This window comes from Oncorhynchus keta, chromosome 18 (assembly GCF_023373465.1).
Source record: "Oncorhynchus keta strain PuntledgeMale-10-30-2019 chromosome 18, Oket_V2, whole genome shotgun sequence".
Taxonomy (NCBI): Eukaryota; Metazoa; Chordata; class Actinopteri; order Salmoniformes; family Salmonidae; genus Oncorhynchus; species Oncorhynchus keta.
Window position 1 is genome coordinate 7,907,880 of NC_068438.1, and position 13,746 is coordinate 7,921,625.

The 13,746-nt window shown below is 41.1% G+C and overlaps 1 protein-coding gene across 1 annotated transcript; it reads left to right on the plus strand.

Annotated features, from left to right (window-relative positions):
* The first annotated feature begins 7,221 nt into the window (after positions 1-7,221).
* On the plus strand, positions 7,222-9,813 carry LOC118397163 (mRNA decay activator protein ZFP36-like). The gene is made up of 2 exons (XM_035791666.1): positions 7,222-7,379; positions 7,643-9,813. The coding sequence occupies exons 1-2, from the start codon at positions 7,347-7,349 to the stop codon at positions 8,702-8,704; spliced, it is 1,095 nt and encodes a 364-aa protein (XP_035647559.1). The 5' UTR covers positions 7,222-7,346; the 3' UTR covers positions 8,705-9,813.
* The last annotated feature ends 3,933 nt before the right edge of the window (positions 9,814-13,746 follow it).

Sequence of the window (13,746 nt, forward strand, 5' to 3'; positions counted from 1 at the left end):
TCCCCAATGAGAAGAGTATGTGGTGCAACTGACTCATATTCAAGTGCCCTGATGAAACTGAAACCAAGCAGACAGGAGTATGAAAAATGGGGGGAAACAACCATGGAGAGCTTGGTGTGTAATAAAAAGGGAATACTTTGGATTTGGATTTGATTTATTAGGATCCCCATTAGCAACATCTAGTCTTACTGGGGTCCGACATATAACGGAAAAGACATAACAGACAAATGACTTTACAATATACATACAGTACCAGTCAGAAGCTTCCATTAGCAAAGGTCGATGTCTGCACCCCCTCGGAAATCTAATTAGCAAAAAACATATATATATCCCCCTACAACTCTGTCAGTTTAAGCGAGAGATACAGTACCAGTCAAAAGTTTTAGAACACCTACTCATTCAAGGGTTTTTCTTCATCTGGACTATTTTCTACAATGGTAGAATAATAGTGAAAACATCAAAACTATTAAATAACACATATGGAATCATGTAGTAACCAACAAAAAAAAAAAATTTTTTAAAGTAGACATCCTTTGCCTTGATGACAGCTTTGCAAACTCGTGGCATTCTCTCAACCAGCTTCACCTGGAATGCTTTTCCAACAATCTTGAAGGAGTTCCCACATATGCAGAGCACTTGATGGCTGCTTTTCCATCACTCTGTGGTCCGACTCATCCCAAACCATCTCAATTGGGTTGATTTCGGATGGTTGTGGAGGCCAGGTCATCTGATGCACCACACCATCACTCTGCTTCTTGGTCAAATAGCCCTTACACAGCCTGGAGGTGTGTTGGGTCATTGTCCTGCTGAAAAACAAATGATAGTCCCACTACACACAAAGCAGATCGGATGGAGTATCGCTGCAGGATTCTGAGGTAGCTATGCGGGTTATGTGTGCCTTGAACTCTAAATAAATCACTGACAGTGTCACCAGCAATGCATACCCACCCCATCACACCTCCTCCTCCATGCTTCACGGTGGGAATCACACATGCGGAGAACATCTGTTCACCTACTCTGCATCTCACAAAGACACGGCGGTTGGAACCAAAAATCTCAAATTGCACTCATCAGACTAAAGGACAGATTTCCACCGGTCTAATGTCCATTGCTCCTGTTTCTTGGACCTTCTTATTGGTACCCTTTAGTATTGACTAATCTTCATGTCTTAAAGTAATGATGGCCTGTCGTTTCACTTTGCTTATTCGAGCTGTTCTTACCATAATATGGACTTGGTATTTTACCAAATAGGGCTATCTTCTGTATACCACCCATACCTTATCACAAGACAACTGATTCGCTCGAACCCATTAAGAAGGAAAGAAATTCCACAAATGAACTTAAACAGGGCACACCGGTTAATTGAAATGCATTCCAGGTGAATACCTCATGAAGCTGGCTGAGAGAATGCCAAGAGTGTGCAAAGCTGTCATCAAGGCAAAGGGTGGCTATTTTGAAGAATCTCAAATATATAACATATTTTCATTTAGCACTTTTTTGGTTGCTATATGTGTTATTTCATAGTTTTTATGTCTTCACTATTATTCTACAGTGTAGAAAATAGCACAACATAAGAAAAACCCTGGAATGAGTAGGTGTGTCCAAACTTTTGACTGGTACTGTACTTGCACACTTAAAAACATTACCATGTAGTGTGTGTGTGCGCGTCTATCAGTTACACATTATTTTCTCACACCCATCTACACACACTACTCCATTAATGACAGTGAAAACATGTTTTTATATATTTTAGCAAATTTATTGAAAACTAAATGCATAAATATCTAATTCATATAAGTATTCACACTGAGTCAATACATGCTACAATCACCTTTGGCAGCGATTCCAGCAGTGAGCATTTCTGGGTAAGTCTCTAAGAGCTTTTCACACCTGTTATTCTTTCAAAAATGATTTAAACTCTGTCCAGTTGGTTGTTGATCATTGCTAGAAAGCCATTTTCAAGTCTTGCCATAGATTTTTCAAGCCGATTTAAGTCAAAACTATAACTAGGCCACTCAGGAACATTCAACGTCCTCTTGGTAAGCGACTACAGAATATATTTGGCCTTGTGTTTTAGGTTATTGTCCTGCTGAAAGGTGAATATGTCTGCCAGTGTTTACTGGAAAGCAGACTGAACCGAGTTTTCTTGAACCAGGTTTAGCCTGTGCTTAGCTCTATTCCATTTATGTTTGATGCAGTCACCACCATGCTTGAAATGATAAAGAGTGGTACTCAGTGATGTGTTGTGTTGGATGTTGCTTTATTGCAAACAGGATGCATGTTATGGAATATTTGTATTCTGTACAGGCTTCATTATTTTCACTGTCATTTAGGTTAGTATGTTGGTAGGTTAGTATGATCCATCCTCAGTTTTCACCTATCACAGCCATTGAACTCTAACTGTTTTGTTGTCCACCATTGGCCTCATGGTTTCCTTCCTCTCCAGCAACTGAATTAGGAAGGACACCTGTATCTTTGTAGTGATGGGGTGTATTGATACACCATCTAAAGTGTCATTAATAACTTCACGATGCTCAAAGGGACATTCAAGGTCTGCTTTTTTTTGCCATCTACCAATAGGAGCCCTACTTTGCGAGGCATTGGAAAACATCCCTGGTCTTTGAGGTTGAATCTGTGTTTGAAATTCACTGCTTGACTGAGGGATCTTACAGATAATTGTATGTGTGGGGTACAGAGATGAGGTAGTCATTCAAAAATCATGTTAAACACTATTTTTGTACACAGAGTGAGTCCATGCAACTTATTATGTGACTTGTTAAGCACATTTTTACTCCTGAACTTATGTAGGCTTGCCATAACAAAGACTATGCATATTAAATATTCAAATTTTGTTGACTCAAGACATTTCAGCTTTTCATTTTTAATGAATTTGTAAATATTTCTAAAAACATAATTCCACTTTGTGAGGTTTTGTGTGTAGGCCAGTGACACAAATCTCAATTTAATACATTTTAAATTCAGGCTGCAACACAACAAAATGTAGAAAAAGTCAAGGGGTGCGAATACTTTCTGAAGGCACTGTAAATACTGACTACAGTACAAGAAAAAAAATGGATTTAGGTGTTGAGTCTATTGACAGTGCTGAACACAGATGTGTCTGGACATAACCCTTCACTTATTTACGTCTTGAGCAGCATTGAGAGGAGTTACAATAAGAGCAGCTCACTATGAGCTGACAATTTTGTCAACAATAAGATAACTGCAGCATAAAAACAGTGAGTTTAGCTGACACATTTGTTAACTGGGCCATTTGAGTCACTCCCAGGTGGTATCGGTGAATGATTGTGTGGGTTAATGATTTGTGGAAATTGGGACAAAGGACATGGCATACGTGATTTTCAGTAACAATCCACAATGCACAAAGTGTGATTTCTGTATGCATTTACATGGAGTTACATTCATAGTTTTGCTTTTACTCATCTATTTGTTGTTGGGCTGCTAATACAAGCTACAAAAGGTGCTTTATAAAATGCATCAATTTCAATTATGTCAGATTTTTTTTTGCATACGTTTTTGTAATAATTTCCCTAATTCATACCACAGCCTCCCCACCCCGTGCACATGTCACCATGAGTGTTCATAAGGGGGTTCCTGCCTAAACATGCCTATTGGGATGTCTATAGTGTATAAACTGTACCTTTGCTAAGACTGGAAAGCCCCAATGGAAAGCTTGGCGTATCGCACATTGTTGCACACCATAGAATGTCCCTTGGGGCTTAGCTAGCATGTATATTTGTGTGAGCACGTGTGTATGAGCGAGTATGCCGCGCCCCTCCCCAACTCACCAGGAGCAACTTTCCATACTCTTGGGACCGGGGAAGAAAATAAACGTGGAGAAAAGATGCACACCACTTCACAGTTTGAGAAACTAAAGAAGTGGATTGGGAAACAAAATAGAAATAAAGGGAAAGAGAAGGCAAGGAAGAAAACATTTTCAATTTCTCATTAACCATTTTTTAAATATAATTTCCAGCCAAATTTGACAAGGTAGTGGAAGCTTGGGGTTATTTTTAACTGGACATGAGTAGACATGCCTGCCCTACCTGCTTCTGTGGCCGGGAGTTATGCTGCCTGCAATTAATGAAACTTGAGCTTTTCAAGGCCCCTGACAGACACGTCCCACTGCTGTTGGGATATAATGTAAAGGAAAGGTACACTGTGACCACTAGGGTGACATTAATGTAAAGGAAAGGTACACTGTGACCACTAAGGTGACATTAATGTAAAGGAGAGGTACACTGTGACCACTAAGGTGACATTAATGTAAAGGAAAGGTACACTGTGACCACTAAGGTGACATTAATGTAAAGGAAAGGTACACTGTGACCTCTAAGGTGACATTAATGTAAAGGAAAGGTACACTGTGACCACTAAGGTGACATTAATGTAAAGGAAAGGTACACTGTGACCACTAAGGTGACATTAATGTAAAGCAAAGGTACACTGTGACCACTAAGGTGACATTAATGTAAAGGAAAGGTACACTGTGACCACTAAGGTGACATTAATGTAAAGGAAAAGTACACCGTTACCACTAAGGTGACATTAATGTAAAGGAAAGGTACACTGTGACCACTAAGGTGACATTAATGTAAAGGAAAAGTACACTGTGACCACTAAGGTGACATTAATGTAAAGGAAAGGTACACTGTGACCACTAAGGTGACATTAATGTAAAGGAAAGGTACACTGTGACCACTAAGGTGACATTAATGTAAAGGAAAGGTACACTGACCACTAAGGTGACATTAATGTAAAGGAAAGGTACACTGTGACCACTAAGGTGACATTAATGTAAAGGAAAGGTACACTGTGACCACTAAGGTGACATTAATGTAAAGGAAAAGTACACTGTGACCACTAAGGTGACATTAATGTAAAGGAAAGGTACACTGTGACCACTAAGGTGACATTAATGTAAAGGAGAAGTACACTGTGACCACTAAGGTGACATTAATGTAAAGGAAAGGTACACTGTGACCACTAAGGTGACATTAATGTAAAGGAAAAGTACACTGTGACCACTAAGGTGACATTAATGTAAAGGAAAGGTACACTGTGACCACTAAGGTGACATTAATGTAAAGGAAAGGTACACTGTGACCACTAAGGTGACATTAATGTAAAGGAAAAGTACACTGTGACCACTAAGGTGACATTAATGTAAAGGAAAGGTACACTGTGACCACTAAGGTGACATTAATGTAAAGGAAAGGTACACTGTGACCACTAAGGTGACATTAATGTAAAGGAAAGGTACACTGTGACCACTAAGGTGGGAAACTGACATAATATGTCTTGGGAGGGAGGGACATAGAGTGTTTCTGCCTCACGTTTGTGTTTCAGTTCCACATCCACCCCTTGGCTATATAGGCAATGAGGAGTTGGCTTACAGGAATATGTATACAGCAGTTACTAAACATCATGTTAGGCCAGTCTCTGCACCCATTTCCCCTCACATCGTCTCCATAATACAACCGTAATACTGAGTTAAATATAGGCTATAGAGTTTAGGACACAACCAGATTATACAAAAACACTATTCAGCAACAACGGTGCTGAAGTCAATGTATAAGCATTTTGAGGGAGTGATAGGGTCCAAGTGAAATGAGCAGTTTCCTCAAACATTGAATAGTTGAAAGAGTGTTCCTTCTGCCATTAGGTAGTTTGGCAATCAAATGACTCAATTGAAAGAGCTCAACGCACATCCAAGTGTAAGCATTTCAAAGTAAATATGTGACTTTCTATCGCACTTCCTTGTTAGACTTATGAACTGTGTGACAACAAACCCACATGACAAATAGAGATACAGTCACCTCTAAGAACTGTAGATCAACTCAACATGGGCCAGTTGATCCATGGGACATTGTCCCTGGATATATTTTGACTGGATATGTTTTTAAACCCTCTCAACTTCTTCAACTTGACACTATTTACATGAGCAAGTGTAGCATAACTCAAGTACAAAATACTCTCAGAATGTAGTCTACTAATCAAGGCAGAGTGGGTTATTCCACACTTTAAAATCGGGCCATTGTTGTGCCTACTTTATTGGTGTTAGCCAATGGTAGTTAGCAGCTGAGTTAATGCCAAAATGACTTATTTAGCCACACAAATTCAGATTCGTTTCTCACGGGTGTGAACAGTGCTATGTCAGGCAAGGGATAGACCCATGGTTTCATTGATGGTTAAATAGCAGAAACAGAAACATAGTCATTATCCAAGAGTTTCCTGCTATCGAGGGATTAGTAATCACATTGTCTGTTTACCATTGGGCTACCAGTAACAGAGATGGGGAAAAAAAAGACTTACTGAGCCTTGTCATGGTACCACACACATGACTTAGCAAACCCTACATGATATCACAAATAGAAACTAAACCGTATCCTGATAAACCCTGTGTTTCAAGTCCAGACTGATTACTGGATAATGTTATTTGTTACAGTAAGATCATACTAAAGTCATTGCCTGAATGGATTCATATCCCCTGTCATGACATTGTCATGAAAATGGACATACAGATGGAAACGCAGATACATTTTAGGCCACCTTGTTAGATCTATAGTCTACATGACCACCATCTGGTCTCCAACTAAATCTAGGCTACATGAAATTGACCATGTCTGTTTTGTGCCAAAGTTTGAGCGTAATTGTCTGAAGGTGCGATTGAAAACATTGACTTTAAATAATGCACATTGGCATATATATATATATATATATTCCTATAGCCTAAGGGTATATAAATAACTATCTCTCCCCCCTTTGAGGGCTAGCCTATAACTGTTGGAAAATGAAAGTAAAGACTGGAAAATATATTATTAAAGACAGAATTAAAAACAGAGAGCAGGTCTCACGCATAGAAACCAATGAGGAAAAAGTCTGGGGTGATTCTGGTAACAGCCTTGGGGGGAAATGTGTCCAGGAACGAAGAAGTTAATCCTAGCCTACTATCCCAAAACCAGTCGTCATCGTAACTTAAAATCGAATGAACATAGGAAAATAATGAACAAGTGGTTCACTACTTGTGGGCGTATTATGTAGCCCTAGTCTATATGATGCGTTCATGTTTGCGTTGAGGAAACTGAAACATTTCACAGCTATTTAAAAATACAAAAACATGGCTTTACGACAAACCCTGGTTGCTGTGTATGAAACTTTACGGGAGTGGTGTCCGGGAAGATAGCACAGGAAACCCCGCCTGCCGCCATAAATAAACTATAAAAAGGGCTAGTCCTGCAGTAACAGCGCAGCGCAATCGCCCGTGTCTTGCAGCTGAAAGTGACAGGCGAACTAAAACTTTTCAACGGACAAGAATACATAGAAGCATGTCAAATATGATCGACGATATTATCACGAGGGTAAGTTTTATTCACTGGGGTTATATTTATGTTCAGATCAGTAGTATAAGCTATGGTTATGCATTTGGTGCCTAAAAAAACACAATTAGACTATTTGATTAGTTGTTGGCTACTTTCAACTTTGATTACATGTTGAAATATTCACAAAACATATTTAACGATTAAGTTTCTGAGGAGCAGAGCATATGCTACAATTCTGCATCGTGAGTAGGCTATTATATGGTTATAACGTGATTTATTGACTGTTATATTTCTCTCCACAGAATCTGATCAATCTGGGTTTAGATGAACCATTCACCCAGAAACAAATTCAATCGATGGTACCTCGTCTCAACCGTTCAACTTCGTTCTTCTCACCAAAGAGCCATAGTCTAAGCTCTGAGCAATTGAACGATGATACCCCCTGGCCACTTGACATTTGGAGCAAGATGGCTCCAAGTCAACCACAGGTTTCCTTCAGACCTGACCGCTCCATGAGTCTGACCGAATCCAGTGTACTCTCCTTCAGTAAAATGAAGACCCTGGATGAAGTGCCTCCACCGCCTGGATTTCCCCCACTGAACAACCCGACACCTCTCCCTTCCAACCGTTACAAGACCGAACTGTGCCGTAGTTTCCAGGAGAACGGCAGCTGTAAATATGGGAGCAAGTGTCAGTTTGCCCATGGAGAGCCTGAGCTGCGTGGTTTATACAGGCACCCAAAATACAAAACGGAGGCCTGCCGCACCTTTTACAACTTTGGCTACTGCCCATATGGAGCCCGCTGTCACTTCATTCATGAAGAGAAGCTCACCCCCTTAACCCAAAAGTTCCACAACCAAGCACTTGCTGATCAGAGCCCACGTCAGCTCCGTCAGAGCGTCAGTTTCGCAGGTTTCATGGGATCACGCAGCTCTCCTCCCCCTGCGCTCCACGACCCCCTTGGCTTCACCCGTGCGCCCTCGGTGTCACCACCCCCTGCGGACATTCTCTCCCCAGTGTTCAATGACACCCAACGCGACACATTTCAGTTTTGTCAGAGCCGACCCAGTGTTGGTGACATCCACAACATCCCTATGATAGTTGAGCCACAGAAGCCCTCACGCTGCGTTTGTGGCCACGGAAATAACTTCCCAGACACTCTGAACAAATCGTACGCTATGGAGGACCGCAACAACGTCTACATCACCCAGCAAAACCTCCACCGCTTCTCTTCTGAAGATTCCCTCTCAGATCGGGATAGTTACACCAGCACAGGCAGCACCAGCGGTTCAGAGTCCCCCACATTTGATGGGGCTGGCAACAAACGCCTCACCGTCTTTGCGCGTCTGTCACTCTCTGACTAGGAAACCCAAACCACATAGAGACAATCCAACACCCGAACCATGATCAATTGTGAAGGTTCTGCTTACACAAATCAGAAATCCTATCAATATGATGCGCATCAACACTTTATACTGTTTATTTATATTAGTAAATTACTTGCTCAGTGACATTTATTTGGTACTCAAACTTCTATCAAAATCTGTATATTTTTTATAATTATGTATATTTTCATTTATCTTTTCATCTTGTCTTCCATTAATTGCTTTCTTTAAAAATGACCTTGATGGTTGATAGTAACACACGTTTTAAGTAGCTTTACCTGTCTCAATCAATATGAGAAGGACCTAGTAGCCTTACTTGGATTAGTCCTTTAAATATATGATCATTTGAAACAAAAGACTCCCCTCCATTTAGTAAGCTGACATAACTGTTTTTCAGGTCTGTTTATACTGTTGGTATTCATGTGTATACCAAGAACTATTCAAACCATCAATGTGACTTGGAAAATGACGACAACACATTCTCTCACTGTGATATGCACTTTAAACTAGGTATTGGGAGACTAGTCTCTCTATGTAGCATTTAACCAAAGCTTTACACTTCTTTTTTTTAAACTTTTGCCAAATTCTTTGTGTAAGAACAGTTTTTCATATTATTTTTGGACTTATTATTTTTGGACTCATCATATTTTAACACATCTGTGACAAAAGTGAGAAGGTGCTAGTACGCCATCTGTGTATGTCACAGATCCAGGAGGGGGTATTTGTGTAGCCTTGCCATTTATTGAGAGACCTGTTTTGTTGCATAATGTTTTGACAACCCTGGTTGGGTCTTACTCAACTGTAGTAGGTGACTTCTATTTCATCAGGGACTGTAACATCACAGTATTTCCATAGACTATATGTTGACTTATTTGCATTTCTTTGCTTTTTGTAATTGTAAAGACTTAACTAATATATTTATTATGATATTTATTGTGGTAATACCAATGTATTTTGTACTTATTTATCAAGAACTTGTCAGGGTCTGTAAAAACAATGTGTGAATTATTGAGAAAAATATGAATTTATTTTTGATCGCCTAAACATAAGAAATAAATGAAAATGATAAATAAATGTAATTTCTTGCATTTAATTGTTTGGTTTTTTTTGACAGTTTTACAGTTTGTCTCAAGTTTGATTCAATAAGGAACACCTTTCTTACTACTTGATGACAACACAAACAGACAGCTATATGAGGGCAGAATACATGGCTTAACAATACAACATTAGAAAAAGAAGAAGCTCTCAATTCCTCAGTGTAACCTGTGAGCAACCAGTCTTTATCTTTCTGGAGACGGCTGTTATGTCAACACAAATGGGTGATCGGTCCAGTATTTGGCCAAAATACTGTGTCAGTCACTGAAGGCATTTGACCCAAAACAACAACTTATCCTGCATGTATAGAGCTCAGTTTCGTAACTAGCCATGCGCAAATGCTGGCGCTAATGTGTTGATAGGGAGCTGAGCTGTAACCTAGCTGTGTGGTCAAGTGCCTGTCATATATGACATTCCTCTCCTAGAACACCATTTCCTCAAGGGTGCTCACCCTTGTGTTTACTCACTGGCAAGGTTGTCATGGTTAACAGTCTTTCCTTCTGCTCTGCATACACTTGAGTGTAAACCAATACTTGCAATTTTTATCCCCAAATGGGGTATCAATGTTTATGATGTCAGATATGACTAGATTGCTTCAGATAGGCCTTCTATTAAAAAGGAACTCTGGATGAAAAAAATATATATCTCCTTTTGCGATGTGCCCCTTCATATAAGGATAGCTGACAGGGTTTTATTGAGGAGTTTTTAATATGGGCACAGGATGAACACAAAGAGCAATGCAAGCACTTCCTTATATCTTGTATTTGAAATGTGAGGTTTATAGTGTCAAATCAACCTCCCTGCGTCAATAGCCTACTCTTATTCAACACAGTAAGGTCTTCAAAAGTATATACGCTGCAAATTTCTGATGGGATCATCAGAAATTCCTTCTCCGAGAATAAAGTAGGGGTCAAACAACAACCCTGAACACATAACTAGGGTTATAAAGGGAGGGTATATTACTGGAAACTTTAGATGTCTACCAGTAAATTACCAGAATTTTGTTATCTTTCAAGGATTTTATGTAATCTATCAAATTACAACAGCCCTATCTGGCGCAGTAAACACAAAGACAGGAAACAATCACCCACAAAATACCCAAAGAATATGGCTCCCAATCAGAGACAACGATAAACACCTGCCTCTGATTGAGAACCACTCTAGGCAACCATAGACTTACATAGACAACTAAACTGAACACAACCCCATTAATCTAATAAAACCCCTAGACAAGACGAAACACAATAAATCACCCATGGCACACCCCGGCCTAACCAAAATAATAAAGAAAACAAAGATAACTAAGGCCAGGGTGTGACATGAATGCTTTTCCAACAGTCTTGAAGGAGTTCCCACATATGCTGAGCACTTGTTGGCTGCTTTTCTGTCACTCTGCGGTCCAACTCATCCCAAACCATCTCAATTGGGTTGAGGTTGGGTGATTGTGGAGGCCAGATCATGTGATGCAGCACTCCATAACCCTCCTTCTTGGTCAAAGCGCCCTTACACAGCCTGGAGGTGTGTTGGGTCATTGTCCTGTTGAAAAACAAATGATAGTCCCACTAAGCACAATCCAGATAGGTTGTTGTATTGCTGATGAATGCTGTGGTAGCCATGCTGGTTAAGTGTGCCTTGAATTCTAAATATATTACTGGTAGTGTCACCAGCAAAGCACCCCAACACCACCACACATCCTCCTCCATTATTCACATTAGGAACCACACATGCAGAGATCATCTGACAACCTACTCCGCATCTCACAAAGACACAGCGTTGGTAACCAAAAATCTCAAATTTGGACTCATCAGACCAAAATGACAGATTTCCGTCGGTCTTATGTCCATTGCTCGTGTTTCTTAGCCCAAGCAAGTCTCTTCTTCTTATTGGTGTCCTTTAGTAGTGGTTTCTTTGCAGCAATTCGAACATGAAGGGCTGATTTACGCAGTCTCCTTTGAACAGTTGATGTTGAGATGTGTCTGTTATTTGAACTGTGTAAAGCATTTATTTTGGGCTGCAATTTCTGAGTCCGGTAACTCTAATGAACTTATCCTCTTCAGCAGAGGTAAATCTGTGTCTTCCTTTCCTGTGGCAGTCCTCATGAGAGCCAGTTTCATCATAGCGCTTGATATTTTTTTCGACTGAAAGTTCATATTTTAAAGTAATGATGGACTGTCATGTCTCTTTGCATATTTCAAATCAAATCAAAGTTCATTTGTCACGTGTGTTGAATACAACAGATGTAGACCATACAGTGAAATGCTAACTTACAAGCCCATAAGTATTTGGTAAAACATAGATAAGTAGAGAAATACAAAATAAAAATAACAGTAAAATGACAGTGAAAATAACAGTAGCGAGGCGGTATACAGGTGGTACCGGTACACAGTCAATCTGAGTGAATGTGCCTTAGGCATGCTACAAGGAGGCATGAGGACTGCAGATGTGGCCAGGGCAATAAATTGCAATGTCCAAACTGTGAGACGCCTAAGACAGCACTACAGGGAGACATGACGGACAGCTGATTGTCCTCGCAGTGGCACACCACGTGTAACAACACCTGCACAGGATCGGTACATCCGAACATCACACCTGCTGGACAGGTATAGGATGGCAACAACTGCCCGAGTTACATCAGGAATTCACAATCCCTCCAGTGCTAAGACTGTCCGCAATAGGCTGAGAGAGGCTGGACAGATGGCTTGTAAGCCTGTTGTAAGGAGGTGTCACCAGACATTACCGGCAACAACGTCGCCTATGGGCACAAACCCACCATCGATGGACCAGACAGGACTGGCAAAAAGTGCTCTTCACTTCACGGTTTTGTCTCACCAGGGGTGATGGTTGGATTTGCGTTTATCGTCCAAGGAATGTGCGTTACATCGAAGCCTGTACTCTGGAGCGGGATCGATTTGAAGGTGGAGGGTCCGTCATGGTCTTGGGCGGTGTGTCACAGCATCATCGGACTGAGCTTGTTGTTATTGTAGACAATCTCATCGCTGTGCGTTACAGGGAAGACATCCTCCTCCCTCATGTGGTACCCTTCCTGCAGGCTCATCCTGACATGACCCTCCAGCATGACAATGCCATCAGCCATACTGCTCGTTCTGCGCATGATTTCCTGCAAGACGGGGAATATCAGTGTTCTGCCATGGCCAGCGAAGAGCCAGGATCTCAATCCCATTGAGCACGTCTGGGACCTGTTGGATCGGAGGGTGAGGGCTAGGGCCATACCCCCATAAATGTCCGGGAACTTGCAGGTGCCTTGGTGGAAGAGTGGGGTAACATCTCACAGCAAGAACTGGCAAATATGGTGCAGTCCATGAGGAGGAGATGCACTGCAGTCCTTAAATACAGTTGGTAGCCACACCAGATACTGACTGTTACTTTTGATTTTGATCCCCCCTTTGTTCAGGGACACCAATAATGAGCCTATATAGAGGGGTCACCGGTACCGAGTCAGTATGCATGGGGTACAGGTTAGTTGAGGTAACATAAATTGTCCGGTGGCGATTTTATTGGTTGTTCAACAGTGTTATGGCTTGGGGGTAGAAGACTTGGTGCTCCGTTATCGCTTGCCATGCGGTAGCAGAAAAACAGTCTAACTTGGGTGACTGGAATCTTTGACAATTTTATGGGCTTTCCTCTGACACCGCCTATTGTATAGGTCCTGGAAGGCAGGAAGCTTGGCCCCAGTGATGTACTGGGCCATTCGCACTACCCTCTGTAGTGCCTTACGGTCAGATGCCAAGCAATTGCCATACCAGGCGGTGAAGCAAACAGTCAGGATGCTCTCAATGGTGCAGGTGAAGAACCTTTTGAGGATCTGGGGACCCATGCTAAATAATTTCAGTCTCCTGGAGGGGAAAAGGTTTTGTTGTGCCCTCTTCTGGGATAACACATAACGCATAACACGGTGCCTGACCAGT

Bases quoted from the DNA above. Each gene is read 5' to 3' on its own strand.
- LOC118397163 (XM_035791666.1), top strand. From the start codon at position 7,347: ATGTCAAATATGATCGACGATATTATCACGAGG. The intron at 7,380-7,642 runs GTAAGTTTTATT...TTCTCTCCACAG, and splicing joins TCGACGATATTATCACGAGG to AATCTGATCAATCTGGGTTT.